A 15,592-nucleotide genomic window follows, 5' to 3' on the forward strand; every position below is an offset into this window, starting at 1 on the left:
ATTGAGAGCTCTTGAACTACCCCAAATTTTACTGTTTTATTTCTGTTTTCATTGCTGTATATGTATGATTTTGAGAAAGGTGCAAGATGCACTTAGAAATGACATTATGTTTTCCTGAAAGGAAAATACAACTGACTCCATTAAAGTGCTTTTTAATTAACAAAACAAAAAATGAAAAACCAACCAAACAAAACTAATCAAAGCAAACAAACAAAAAAAACCACTGGAGATTTTTTCTTTTGAGAAGAAAAACTTAAAAAAATATTCTGAAGAACCTACATTGTAGGAATTCTATTTCAACATCTCATCTCCCTCACATCCATCTCTCACAAAATAAGACCAGCAAACTGAGTCAGTCTCTTATGAGAGAAAACAAAATGGTGGGATCCCAGTCCCTCCATTTATATTACTGATGAATCTTCCCAATGGGGCAGTCGAGTCCTTGGTGTCTCATATTTCTTGTAAAAATGACTGTGGAAATGCTATAGATCACTTCACTTGGGAATTCTGATTTACATTACATACAAGAAGCTGATTGTCCTGAACAAACATGTTGTAAATTGTCAAGTTTAACAAGTATGACCCAAATTTGGAAACTAGTTACATATTTTATTGGTATCACAACTATAGGTTCATTATAAAATCACACAAAGTTGCAATATTGTTCAGGAAAGAATTAATTTCTTAAGAAAATAATTTAATTTTCGGTAATCACTTGACAGAAGCAATTTTCAATTGCTATACATGTATCTTCTTGCAATACTCTGGCTGTCTATAAACATGGGATCTACTGATGCCACTTTTGCAGCAATAAAGGAGTGTATGCAATGCAAAATAGCCGTCAGGTCCTGGAATTCAAGTTCCTGTAAGAGAAAAAAAAAAGAATAAATCTATTCCTAATTATAATACAATGGAAAAACTAACCAACCAGGAACCCAGTGTAAAACATTTAGTGCCTTTAAAAGTTATGCTTATGTTGGAGGGAGGGACAAGTGGGTTTACTAAAAGGAAGTAGAAAATTGATTAATGGAAACCATCAAAATAGCTATTGTTTCTTGGAATTTATGCTTTAGCAACATATGCTTTTTAGCAATTTAAGCAGAACTCAGATGCATGCTAGGACTTAGGTGCCAGAGAACTAGCATTCACAACAAGCTAGCAACCATTTATACAGCACTTGAAGATCTGAAAAGCACTTTGTAAATATGATCTCACTGCACCCTCACATATAACTTGTGAATTCCAAGATTAAGTAACTTGCCCCTGGTCAGTAAATGCTTGAGGCAGAGATTTGAAGGGAGATCTTCCAGACTCCAAGACCACCACTCTATCCACTGTGCCACCTGACTGCCCTCTCCCCCAAATTTATGCCTTCCTTTGTAATTTGATTAATGCTAGACTTTAATATGTAGTAATCCTATGTAACAACAGCAAATATTCATTAAGTACTTACTATGGATCAGGTACTGTGAGCTACAAGCTAAATATATAAAGACAAAAATCTGAATCTATTCCTGTCCTCAGGGAGCTTACATTCTAAGTATCCTTAGTTTCCACAACCTTCAAGACATCTTGGTTCTCAAATCTTATTATGGTGAAAATGCCATTAAAACAAGTCAATTCCATTGAAAATAACTCTTTTACAATGGTATTCAGTGATAAGATGTTGATGTCACACAGTTATTTCAATAAACATTAAGTTCCTATTACAGGTATTGCAAAGAGGGAAATGAAACAATAATGAAGACTTGGTTCCTGCCTTCAGGGAATTTAGCACTTATATAACTATTCATGATAAACCAATTTCATTATCATTTTTACTTATATAGTACTTATTTATAAAACACATTTTTCATAAGTTCCCATGCTCAAATCTTACCTCTGATACTTATTACACATATGATCTTGTAAAATTAACTAAAACTCCTGGAGACTCACCTACATAATAATGAGGGTGTTGAATTATTTTAGTCTCTGATATCCCTTCCAACTTTAGATTTTTATGAAGTCTATGAATCCTTCATAGAGGTGGTGCTTTATGTACAGTAGACATCTTCAACATATCCACAATGGAACTCATTTTTTCTCCAAACCTTCCCACCTCCCATCCTTATTACTGTAGAGCGCAAAGCTATTGTTCCAGTTTCTTAGGCTCACAGATTAGGAGGCATCTGGATTCCTTACTATCTCTCCGCCATAGCCAATCTGTTGCCAATCTGTAGATTTCACATTTAAACATCTTTCAAATATCCCCCCTTTCTTTCCTCTGATACTGCCACCATTCTTGTAAAGGCTCCATTACTTCACACCTGGATTTTTGTAATAGCTTACTAATGGATCAATGCCTGCCTCACACCAGTCTATCCTCTATTCAGTCATCATAGTGATTTTCCTAAAGTGAGGGTCTGATTATGTCAACCTACTACTCAGTAAACTCCAGTGGCTCCCTATTGCCTCTAGGATCAAATACAAAATGTTCTGTTTGGCATTAAAAACCCTGTATAAGTTTGCCTCCTACCTTTCCAGTTTTCTTACATCTTACTGTCACCAGGTAGTCAGACCAAGTGACACCAGCGTCCTGGTTTTTCCACAAACAAGATGCTCCATCTCTCACTTTTGGTAATTCTCTCTGGCTGTTCCTTATGACAGGAATGCTCTATCACCTCTGCTCTACCCCCTTACCCCCCTCATTTCTTTTAAGTCTCAGCTAAAATCCTTTTTTTATTTGAAGCTTTCCCTAAGTCCTCTTAATACCAGTGCCTCTCCTCTATTAGTTACTTTCCATTTATCCTCTATATAGTTTGCTTAACATATATTTGTTTACATGTTGCCTCTCCCATTAGATTGTAGGCCCCTTGAGGGCAGGTACTGTCTTTTGCCTTTTTTCACATCCTCAGTGCTTAGCACCATGCCAGGCCCATATATGTTTACGGATTAATTGATCTTAAAGATGAGGGTTAGTTATAATAGCCATTTCTAAGCAGAGAGGTTTAGTTTCATACATGCTAAATGGCTCTTACCAATTACCTGTCCCCAAAGTATGACACTATATGTAAATCAAAGTACTACAACAATTTGGAATTAGTCCAAGGAGGAAGAAGAATGGGTGTGCACACAATGAAAACAATTGCTTCTGACCCAATCATCCCCAATGTTATCTGGACCTGGAGTGTTCATTCATAATATCTGAATGGTAATCAAACTGTACCCTGGCAAAGAAGTAATATCTCTTATATCATTTAAACTACAGGACCTCAGTTTTATCATCTCTATAATGGAAATTTCCTTTTTTTCTGGAGACCATAAAAGTGACACAACTGAAAGTAGAAACACAATGAAAACACAAATTAGACAGATATCTAATCCCAATATCTGTAATATCTCATTTCACCATTCTGGGCCTCAGTTTCCTTACTTATAACATGAAAAGGTTGAACTCAGTGAACTTTAAGGCCCCTTAGAACTCTAAATTTATACTCCTTTGGAAATTCAATAATACAAATAACTTGAATTTCTATAGCACTTTTAACATTTGCAAAACACTTTATATATGTTATTTCATTTGATTTTCACAACAACCTTGTGAGGTAGGTACTGTTATTATGACTATTTTAGAGATGAGGAAATTGAGTCTCAGGGAAGCTAAGTAACTTGCCTAGAGTCACACAGCAAGGAAGTTATCTGTGGCAGGATTGGAACTAAGGTCTTCCCTACTCCAATTCCCAAAATCCATGCACTATACCATTTGTAGCTGCTTTTGTTAACTTCTTAAGTGCATGCATTCCTTGGCTAAACTTTGTGTCTCTTTCAACACTGTTTTCTGCAGAAATGTTTACATGATTATATCACTGCCTTTTTAGTGGTGTTTAGGGCCACTTGGATTATAGAAAATACAAAGTTAGATTCCCAAATGCAGACTCTGCACTCAAGGATGAAAAAAGAGGGGAAAAACTTCCTAAGAATCTGAGAATTCTCCCTGGAACACGACAAAGGTTATTCAGAAACATTGGAAACTGTTGCACAAAACAATTGGAATCCACCTGAATTTCAAAGCCCTGATGTTTCAGGTTCATTATTTTCTGAACACATGGTGTTAGTAACGATGCCTTGTGTTACCATTTTGTAGATAAGTAAAGACCAAAGGCCTATTTTTGACTTTCAATTAGAATATTGACTGAACAAAGCTGTAGATAATTATTACTGTTGAGCCTTAGAATTCCTCAAGTGAAAATGTGTTTGAGGTTGTAGACTGAAAGATCTATTTTAATATTGAAGAACTCTTTGGCTGTGAATATTAAAGGCCTCTGGCTCAGAATCCTGCAAAAAGACTGCCACACTGCAAGGCCCGTTATCTGGGTCCTCATCTTGGCTCTGCCACTAACTTATTCTGTGATCTTCTGCACTACCATCTCAGGGCCACAGTTTCCTCATCTATTAAATGGAAATAATGACACCACAGAAGCACAAAATGATAGCGATCTGGCTGAGCAATATTCCGTGTGAAAACATGGTCCAGGTGTTTTACAAGTTTTCAATCTCCCTGGAAGCAGGGACTATGTCTTACCTAAATCCATAAAAATATGGAGATCACAGAAAACACAATATAATCTGAATGTTTTCATTGGCAATACGTCAATGTTTACCATATACCATTTATCAAAGAAGAAAAACACATTATGAATGCATCTCAAATTCAAATGGGACTTTTACAAATGATTCTATGACCAGAATTAATTTTACAGCTGCTTAGTACAAACTGTTGCGAGGCGACGTGATCCAAAGATCCTTTAAAAAGGCAAATGATTTAAAATATACTAAGTAATCAAACTAGAATTCTCTCTTTTCTCATCAAAGACTAAAAGGGTGACTAAGAGTTTTACCTCACTGGGCTCTTTTATCAGTGTTTTCTCAAACTGGTATTCCTGAATCGTCACATAATTACAGATTGAGAGTTGCAATGAAGCTTAGAGGCCCTCAGGTCCAGCCTTTTCATTTATGAGACTCTAAGGTTGAGAGAGGTTAAGCTACTTGTCCAATGCCACACAGCTACTAATTATTCGAAGTAGGACCCTAAGTCAAATCTTCTTAACTCTATGGTCAGTCTTCCTAACATCCATTGTACCACATCGCTGCTTCATAGTAATAACTAATATTTATATAGTTTTTAAAGGTTTGCAAAGTACATTACTTTTCTCACAATAATCTTATAAGGTAGCTAATATTATTATGACAATCTTATAGAAGAGGAAACAGGCTGAGAATTAAGGTACACATAATAAGTAAGTATCAAAAGCAAGATTTGACTCAGATCTTCTTGATTTAAAGTTCAGCACCTCATCTATCACACCACCTAGCTGTCAATAATCCTAAGTAGGAGGCTGGGCTTAAAGTCCAGCATGTAAGTCTTCACATTCACCCATGTATATAATGTTCCCATGGTTCCCAAATGTGGAATGGGCTGACTTAAGATGTCTTCAGGAAAAAGGCTGGATAACCACTTATTGGTTATATGGTAGAAGGAATGTGAGATGATGGTTTGGGAAAGAATTGAGGGCTTGAGAGATTGGAGGCCTAGATATGGATAAAGAGCAGGATTTAATAAAGGGAGGCAGAAGGAGATGTAGAAAGCTAATAGATTATGGTCAGATAAGAGAATTTCAGAATTATTGAACATGGAGGTGGTAAATTTATGGATAATGTCAGGTTTAAGGGTGTGGGAATTGAGTAGGTTAGGGAAGTGAGTGGTTAGAACATCTGAGGGAGAATCAACATGTATGTTGAATTCTTCTAGTATGAGGACAGGAGTTGGAAAGAAAAATTGTGAGTCAGGTACCAAACCAATTGAGGAAGGAGGGGAATGACTTGGAACTCTATAGACAATAGCAACCAGAATTCTGAATGGATAGTAAATATCATTAACATTGTCCCCAAAGGTGAAGAGGTTATTTAGTGATGGAGTTGAGGAGAGAACCTGGAAGTGCCAATGAGGAGCAAGGAGTTTTCCATTTCCCTTACCTTGACCAGTGAGCTGAAGGAAATGAATAAGGATGCAGACAGTATTGGAAAATATAGTCAGGTAGTCTGTGTCAACATGAGGGAGCTAGGTTTCACTAATTTTTAGTATATGAAAGTAAATGGAAAGGAAAAGATTTAGATCAAAGGGAAGATTGTTGCCTATGGAAAAGGCACTTCAGAGCACATAGTAGAAATGCAAGATGGGAATTTGCCATCCTAGGGTAAAGGGGAATAGGAATAACAAATCAGAAAGTGGGAGATGGGGAATGGGGTTTGGATGTTGACCCACAGGGGTTCAGAATCATTGGGATGTTTAGGGAATGACCAGGTGAGAAAATGTTCATTATTGAATGGAAGGTGCCACTCATCTTCTCAGAGGAAAGTATCAATCAGGAGGGAGACAAAGGCAGAACAAGATGGAAGACAGATGGTTAGGTGGTGAGATGGGAGGTGCCATTTCACTATTACTCTTCCATCCAAAGGCTGGGGATTGGGCAGGAAATGCTACAGGAACAGATGGAAATTGAACCTACACAGCAGGAGATGGAAGTCCTGTTCCTCACCAACGCTCTTCTTCCTCTTTCCTTAAAGAACAGGTGCAGTAGGAAATGGAAGGCCTTAGGAAGTTTGCTCCTATTTAAACAGGAAGTTATCCACATTGATTGAATGGGGTTGGCGGAGATCAGGCTAGCAGTAAAAGGTTGAAGTTGTTTTGTCCTGGCCCCTACCAGATTTCCATCATAATGCATGTCCATCAGGTGATGGAAGGCAGGAGCATTGGGAGGAAGGTCTTGCTCATCTGAGCACTTGAGGCTGGAGATCAGAGCAGGAACAGTGAGAGATAGAAGTCTTGCATGCAGGGGGAAGTCATTTTGGGGAGAATAGAATTCTGTTTGGTTCCTGCTGCCATTCTACAAGGGGATATCACATCAGGGGATGAAGGCATGGTTCAGAAGGAGGGATAGCTCCTCTTAACATGGTTAATTTCATGATATTATCACTTTAGTGATAGCCACTCAGTTGCCAAGCCTTGTCATTTCTACTAACACAGCATCCTTTGCATCCATCCTTTTCTTACCCACATAGTCAACATGTTAATTCAGGCCCTCATCATTTCTTATTTGGATTATTGATGAACAAAACCTGAACTGGTCTCCTTGACTTAATTATCTCTTCAACTGAATCTTTCCTCTACATAGCTGCCAAAGTGATTTTTTTAAAGCATAGATTTGACTATGTTACTCTCTAGCTCAACACAATCCGGTGATCCCTTATTACCTTTAAGATCAAATATAAATCCTCTGCTTGGCCTTTAAAGCCCTTCATAGCCTGGTCCCAGTCTAACTTTCCATCTTGATTACATATTATTTACCTTCAGGCAATCCATATTCTTGCCAAATTATATTTCCATTTACATATAAACACACACAAATACCTGGAGATGAATGTATATAGATAGATATAGATATAGATAGCTATATACATATAGATATATTTTAATATCTATCCTCTTTCTATTTATCTATCATTTATCTATCTACATGTATATTTCACCCATGTTTATGCATTTGTATTAGCTATTCATCATGACTGGCACACATTTCTTTTTGGCCTCTGCCTCTTAGAATCCCTGATTTCCACAAAGACTTACCTTAAGCACAATCTTTTACACGAAAGCTTTTAAAAAATTTATCCCAGCTGCTAGTGCCCTACTGAACAAAATCAACTTATATTTATTTTGTCTCTATTTCATACACATCTATATGTCTACATGTTATTTTCCTGATAAAATGGTAGTTTCCTGAAAGCAAGAACTTTTACTTTTTTTGGGGGGGGTGGGGATCTCTATCAAACAGCATAGTGCACGACACATAGCAGCTACTTAAAAAATGCTTGTTGAGTAATTATTTGATCACCATTGGAAAGCCAAAGAGAATATGAACTATGTGTGAACATAGTTGGAATACTCATCCTGGCTTCAGTTCCCAACATTCACAGGTGTTTTCTTCTCAGATGACATGCATGGAAGCTGCTTAAAATGTTTTGTGGCTATTTTTAGATATATCCATTCTCCATTGTTCTGATAATAAGGAAAGCCAAACTGTCTTTTGATACATTCATAATTCCTGCCATCTAATAGCAATAGGGGTTTTTGATCTTTCAACATTGATTGAACCATGAAACCTCAAAAAGCCTACTTAGAAGAAAGGGCAGATGGCAGTTGTGCTAATGGTCTAACTAGCATATGTTTCCTAGTATTCTCACCTTCACCTTCATTTGCAACTCGGCATGCTTCCCTCCCTTCTTTCCTACTTCACTGTGATCACTGCAGCTTCAAAACAAAAGGTGGGACTATCTAGTTTAAACAAATGACACCAAATCAAACAGAAACTTCTTTTAATTCTGGGATAATGTCTATAGCCTCATTAAATCTATGTATTCTGAATTAAGTGTTTAGCACTGGGAAACCTGAGTTTCTTGGTTTGAAAAGTTTCTTGGAACGTTAATGTTATGCAGACAAATTAGGATTTTTACCAATTTAAAGGTTGCTGAAGACAGAGGAAATCTGGCTCTGTAGATAGAGGCCTGATCTTGGCATCAGAAACACCAGCTCTGACATAATGATCTATGTTAAATATGTCTGACACTGAACCTCTCAGTGCCCCCACACTACTATAAAAGACTACTTGTTATACACAAGCTTCCCTAATATATCATTGAAGGGAGCCCCCATTCAGGGAATTTATCACACCAATGAAATCAGACTCTGAACAACCACAATTAGAAAAAAATAAACAAAGTAACAGATCTCAAGGAGTTGAGAGTACTGATTTATACTATACTAACAGAGTTAGAATTCAAAACCTCCTTATTAAATTAAAATAGGATCCTGGAATAAAATACATTAAATTACATAGCAACAAAAAAGAAAGATTGCACTTAGGCAAGAGAAAGCAAACTGTACCAATGAAAGTCACCAAGGTCTATTTTCATCCTCAGACATCTCCTCATTTCCCACCTGGCTACATTCCTTTTGGACTTCTTTGACTTCTCCACCATGCTCCCAAAGGCAGGCAATTTTCCACCATCCCCACCAACCTATCCCTCTTCAGTTCTATTTTTTGGTCTTCTCTTCTGACACTAGATGATAACCTCCTTGAGGGCAGGAACTGTCTTTTTTTTTTCATATTTGTATCCTGTTGTTTAGCACAATGCCTGACACATTGTTGTTCTTTGTCCTTTCTTTTCAAAGAAGACCAAGGACATCACAAGGGGATGTCTTGATTCATGGGTTAATTAGATTTAAGTGTGACAGAGTTGCTTCACTCTTTCTTCTAGAGTCATCAGAATATAATAGCCAGACAAAAGTCAGGATGACCTGACATCTTCAATGTCTGAAAAAGCTCTCTAAGTGCTCTATAACACCTGCTTAAGCTACCTTCATGGCCAATGGAAGAGATTGTGCTTATCTGAACATTCTATCAGGGAAAACCTTCACTTGCTTGGGTTAGACACTCCCATAATTCATTGATGGCCAGTCATTTGCCTTCAACCTGGTCTAGCCCAACTGTCAAGACAGTTTACTGGTGTTTGACTGCTGCTTATGCTATAGTTTTGACCATAAAGGTGGATGAGTGGCCCTGAAAAGGGCTCTAAAAGCCCTCATATCAAAGGTGCTAGTCCTCCTTGAACACCCATACACCTGGCTCATTGTAGGCATTAAATAAAGGCTTATTGACTATTTGATTACATGTGGCTCAAAAAAGATTTTAGAGTGTATTATATGTGAGTGAGAAGTTTGCTTACATTGTTTTTAAAAACCAAGATAAATCTTGAGACATTTAAAGGAAGGGAGCGGGCACAACATGTGGTGACAAGGGAATCTACCATCTCTGGGGCTCAGTTTTCCCATGTACAAAATTAGTGGGTTGGATTAAATGATCTCCATGATCCCTTCTAAATTGAAATTCTATGATTGTCTTTAATATATTTAGTTAGTTTGGGGTGATATAACTTAAAGGAGAATGTATATACACATTATCTAATTACCTATCTATCATCTATCTTTCTATGATCTCTCTCTCTCTCTCTCATCTATCTATCTTCTACTGTATAGTCATTTCAGTGGTGTCTGATGTTTCATGACTCCATTTGGGGTTTTCTTTTATGATAAAATAATGGGATTTAGCAGATATCCAAAGGCCCACCTGGAGATTAATCTAAACTGATTGAATTAAGTGAGAGTGATTGACTGCTGATTAGCCTACTTCAAGTTAACTAGATTGTAAGCACACCTGGCTAGCCCTTAAGAGGGTATTGTTCTCAGAAGCTAAGGACTTTGAACTTAACTTGATACCACCTTCAAGTTCAGTGAACCAATGTATTTAGATGATGCTAACCAATCCAGCTTGAAGCAGTGTGCAAGGACTGTCCATGCTCTGGACCTATAAAAAGCTTCCACACTGTTTGTGGAGAGTTTGTGGTTGAAGCAGGCTTTTGTCGGAGGACTTGAGGAAGAATGGGACCAAGTTGGAACTCTAGGCTAGATAGGCCTTTTCTTAACTTTCTGAACTCCACGTGAATGCCTGGTATGCTTTAATAAATGCTTAATGCTCAAAGACTGGTGCTAAAGCTTCTAATTTAAGGCAACCACACAATTACATTTTAAACATCACAAATATTCTTCCTGGTGAAGGTCAATAGTCTCTCTCATTTGTAAACTGTATTCTAATTCTTCATGCCTTAGGGAATGGATTGGACCTAGTCTTCACCATCTGTACACAGCCTTGAAAATAGTATTCTAAAGGCATTAGACTGGAAAAATTCCATTTCCAGAGGCAATCAGAATTTGCATTGTCCTCACTCACATTTGCCAATGCTATCTCTCCTCCCTTGACTCCCAAGTTCAGTACTCTTTCCATCACACCTCACTGAGCTATATTATTCCGGTTGTTTTTTATTCAGTATATTTGTACTCGAAATCTAAAATTTTCTACTAACCATGTTCCTACCAAACATGGGCCAGGATATTAATTTTAAACATGATATACAACTTGGCATTATTTACCTGATTTGGATGTTTTAAGACTATGGAACTTTTCCCTAATTAAGGAAAAGTTTAAGTAAGCTCCTCTCTGCTCTTACAAAATATGATTTATAAGGTCAATCATAAGTTGTGAAAATATTTCTCCTTTCACACTCCTTAACTTTATGTTGTCTCTATCTATCATGAGAGTGACACTTTCAATCATCATATCAATGTTAATATTATCCACATGTCCTCAATAAATCTTCTCCAGTTGAAATCACATTTCTTTATTGCACTATCCATATTTCTATCTCGGTGCACAAATTACTATACATTTGTCACCAAAATGAAAAATAGTTTGTGAAGGTGATTGGCACTTCTGATGAATTACAGCTATCAGAAGATTTTTTATTTTCCCTAATTGACATCTAATGACCCTTTGTAAGGCAAAAGAAAAAAAAAACATATAAAAGAAATACCAATAGAGAAAATTGCTGTCCTCAAGCCATAAATGTTCAAATACATGTTCAGTTTTAAGGCAGGGGCCACAAATCATTACTCATACACCAGGTTTCTTGTGCAGGACCCCAAAGCAAGGATGACAGAATAGTAGTGGTGCATATTCCTCCTCTGGAGGATATTTATTGAACAAAAGGAATGGATAGATATTCCATGCAATTTGCTTTGGAAAATTGGAAGCAGAAACACCAATTATGACGATTGAGGTGAAATGACATGTGCATGTACTATGGAGCTTCTAGGCACTGGAGATGTGCATTAGTTCTCTCTGCACAGTGTTGAAGGGTTGAAGCATGTTGCACTGTGGTGCAGTGGAAAGAGTTCTGAGCAAGGAGTTAGGAAGACCTGAATTGAAATCTGACCTTAGACACTAATTAACTGTATGACTCTGGGCAAGTCACTTAACTGCTGCTTGCCTCAGTTTCCTCAGCTCTAAAATGGAGATAATAATAACACCTCCAATTGTTGTTATGAGGATCAAATTAGGTAATTTTCAAGCATTTAGTATAATATCTGGCACACAGTAAGTGCTATTATTATTATTATTATTGTTATCTGAAAAAGGTGCAAGATTATTTGTCAAGAGATTTGGATTCAATTCTAACCCTTGAAATTATCTATGTGAAGTTCAGTGATCTAATTTGACCTTTATGTGCCTCTGGGCCTCAGTTTTTTCATTTGTAAAATCAGGGATTAGACTGTCAGAAAAGTGGGTCTTAAGGCCTTGGGTAAATTATTTAACTTTTCTGAGTCTCAGTTTCCTCATCATTAAAATGATAACAACACATGCCCTGCTTGTGTTATGATGTTTGATAAAAGAAAATGTGAATATGCATGATTAACTCTAAAGCATTAAATCAATATATTCCTACTACAACTACTACTATTATTAGTACTACTACTACTACTACCACCACCACTACTACTACTGTCCTCAGGCTTGTGAGAAAATAATGGGTTTGGGGATGCCCAGAGCCACCCCCCCCCTTACCCCTGCCCCTGCCTCGAGGGGATAATAGTAAGATTGATTGGATTGTCTTTGCTGATTAACTCACTTAAAGTTAGCTTAATTAAAACCACACCTACCTGAAGGCCTGGCCCTCAGACTGTGTTCTTTGAACTCTGACCTCAGCACATTCTGTTCATAGACCACCCTCAGGTCTAGTGGTCCAATGGATTTTAAGTGATGCTAGCCAATTGGCTTGGAACAGTGTGTAGGGGCCACCTCTCCTCTGGAATCATAGGAAGCTTCTGCTCACAGAGGCATAGGGACTTCCTTATGGCCTGAGAGTCAGAGGTGGTGGCAGTGCCTTGCTCTCTCTCACTCTTCTATCCTAGGTATGTAGGGCTTCTTAACTTTCTGAGCCAAGTGTTCTCTCTTTAGTAATATTTGGCATGCTTTAATAAATGCTTAATGCCCAAAAGTGGTGCTAAAGCTTCTAATTTATAAGTAACAAATATATTAGAAACCCCAACTAATTTTCCCTAACTTGGGACAGAAATAAGGTGACCACATATAATTTTAAATGTCATAGGCTGTTAGGATCCCTTTTATTTCCCATCACAGATATTTATTCTCCAAGAAATTCCCTGCCCTTTGACTGTCCCTGGCCTGGCCACTACTCCTGGCTATTTTAGCTTTATGCTCTACTTAAAAGGGTACCTATGTTTTAGAAATTTTCAATCATGCCTCAGGTTTCATGTCATATATACTTTTACTTAAGTGTCAGGAAAAAAACTATTCTATTATTATATGGTGCTTTTATTTTTTTCCCCAAATACTTTTCTATCATTTTATAATCAAAACACCTCTAAAAGTTCAAGAAGGATTGGGTAAGAAGATGGGAGAGGGCAGATGGGAGATAGCATATCATCACACCTCTTTTGCAATCTAGGAAATTGAGTTCCCAAATAGGTTATGTAATTTGCACAAGGTCACACAACAAGTAAGTGGTAGATCCTAGCCTTGAACTGGTCCTTTTATATGTTTTACATATATGCAATTTATTATGAACTTTAAATAATTATAAAATCATATCAATCCAGGAAACATTTATTAATAGGTACTGGAAGACCAAAGATAAAATTAAATAGTCACTGATCCCAAGGAGCTAATATTCAATGATGAGGGAGGGGAATAAAACATGTACCCAGATAAACAAATAATTTAATATAAGGTAACTTGAGAAGGGAGAAAAACCAACAAGGATGTGCATGTATAGGTATGTATACACACACACACACACATATATGAATGTAAGAGGTTTCATGATGAGATGAAGGTGAGCAGAGCCTTCTGAAAAGCTGACATAGAAAGGGAATAAAATTCTAGGTTTTAGGAGGTGGCTTGAGCTTGAGGTAGGCATAGAGGAAAGAAGATGATGATTATAGGGATCATAGAATCATAATGTCATAGATTGGAAGGGTCCTTTATAGTAACTGATAGCCCCTCTTATCTTACAGATGTGGAAATTAAGGGCCAAAGAGAGTAACTGATCTCTTCAGGGTCACACAGCTTGCAAGTTTCTGAGGCAGGAATCCTAATCAAACTTTAGTCTTCTCATCCCAAATCTATCACTCTAGTCAACTGGTACTTGGATTATGTGAAAGGGAGTAGTGAGAAGTAAAAATGGAAAGGTAGGCTGGGATCATACCGTGGCCAGTGTTACATGCCAGGCTCTAAGGGATTTATATTTATACTAGTGACAGTAGGGAGCCACTGAGAGTTATTGGGGTGGGGGCTGTGTGTGTACTGGTGGCATGATTAAGTTGTACATTAGAAGGTTTATTTTGTCTGTCATGAGAGAAATGGCTAGATAGACTGGAGATCAGGTGACCTGTGAGGTGACTGATACAATAATCTAGTCAAGAGATTATTGGACCCTGAACTATTGGACCACATTTTGTGTGAAAGGAAGGGGAAGAGTGTGAGAGATATTTGTGGATGATGAACTGACTGGGTATAGGGTTAGTCAGTCAACAATCATTTGCTAAGCACCAAATATGTGCCAGATAGTATGATGAAAACTGGAGATAGAAAGAAAGGCAAAGTAGTCATTGCTGTCAAGGAGCTCACATTCTAACGGGGGAAGTAACATAAAACAAACACACAAACAAGCCAGAATATATATGTTACATATAGAGCACGTCCAATTTGAAAGCAAAGGTACCCATAGCTCTGAGGACCCACTAAAGGACTCCTAAAGTAGGTGGAAATTAAGCTGAGACTTGAAGGCCACTAGGAAAACCAAAGGGTAGAGGTGAAGGGATGAGTATTCTAGGGATGGGGACAACTAGTACAAAAGGCATGAAGATGACAAGACTGTTGTATTGGAAGAACTGCAAGTAGGCCAGTGTAGCTGGACAAAGGCTAGTGAGGGGAATAAAATGTAAGAGGCCTGGAGAAACAGAAAGGGGACATGTTATAAAGAAAGGTAAGTGCCACGAGATCTTCACATTTGATCCTGGAGGTAATCATAACCCAGTGGAGTTCATTTAGCTGGAGGGTGATAGAGTCAGACCTGTGCTTTAGGAAAATCACTTTGGCAGCTCAGCCAAGGATGGATTAGAGTGGAGATTGGATAGAGATATTGCTTATTAGGCTTTCACAATAGTCCAGGTTGGAACTAATGAGAGTCTGAACTAGGGTCATGGCTGCGTGTATGGTAAGAAAGGGTTCTATATAAGGAAGAGAGAAATAACATAATTTGGCAATAGAGTGAACATGGGGGATGAAAGTGATGAGTTGAGAATGACACTAACATTGTAGTCCTGGGTGACTAGGACAATGGTGGTTCCCTAATGAGTCATGGGGAATTTGGGGAAAGGAGAAGGTTTGGAAGAAAAGATAATGAGTTTCAGTTTTAGACAGAATTGAGTTTGAGATACATATAGGGCAAGATGCAGGACTGGTGTTCAGGAGAGAGAGGTGCTTGGGTTGAATAGATAGATCTAGAAGTAATCTTCATGGAGACAATCATTGAACCATGGGAAGTGATAAGATCAACAAGTGAAATAATACAGAAGGAA

The 15,592-nt window shown here is 37.6% G+C and overlaps 1 protein-coding gene across 1 annotated transcript in view; it reads right to left on the reverse strand.

Annotated features, from left to right (window-relative positions):
• Nucleotides 1-226: 226 nt before the first annotated feature.
• The window catches only part of SNTG2 (syntrophin gamma 2), a 612,266-nt gene continuing 596,900 nt past the window's right edge, over nt 227-15,592 (reverse strand). The window contains exon 17 of the mRNA XM_043985274.1: nt 227-863. Coding sequence (XP_043841209.1) covers nt 732-863 — 132 coding nt within the window. The 3' untranslated portion in view covers nt 227-731. The remainder of the gene's footprint in view (nt 864-15,592) is intronic.

The sequence above is a fragment of the Dromiciops gliroides genome, chromosome 2, assembly GCF_019393635.1.
Source record: "Dromiciops gliroides isolate mDroGli1 chromosome 2, mDroGli1.pri, whole genome shotgun sequence".
Taxonomy (NCBI): domain Eukaryota; kingdom Metazoa; phylum Chordata; class Mammalia; order Microbiotheria; family Microbiotheriidae; genus Dromiciops; species Dromiciops gliroides.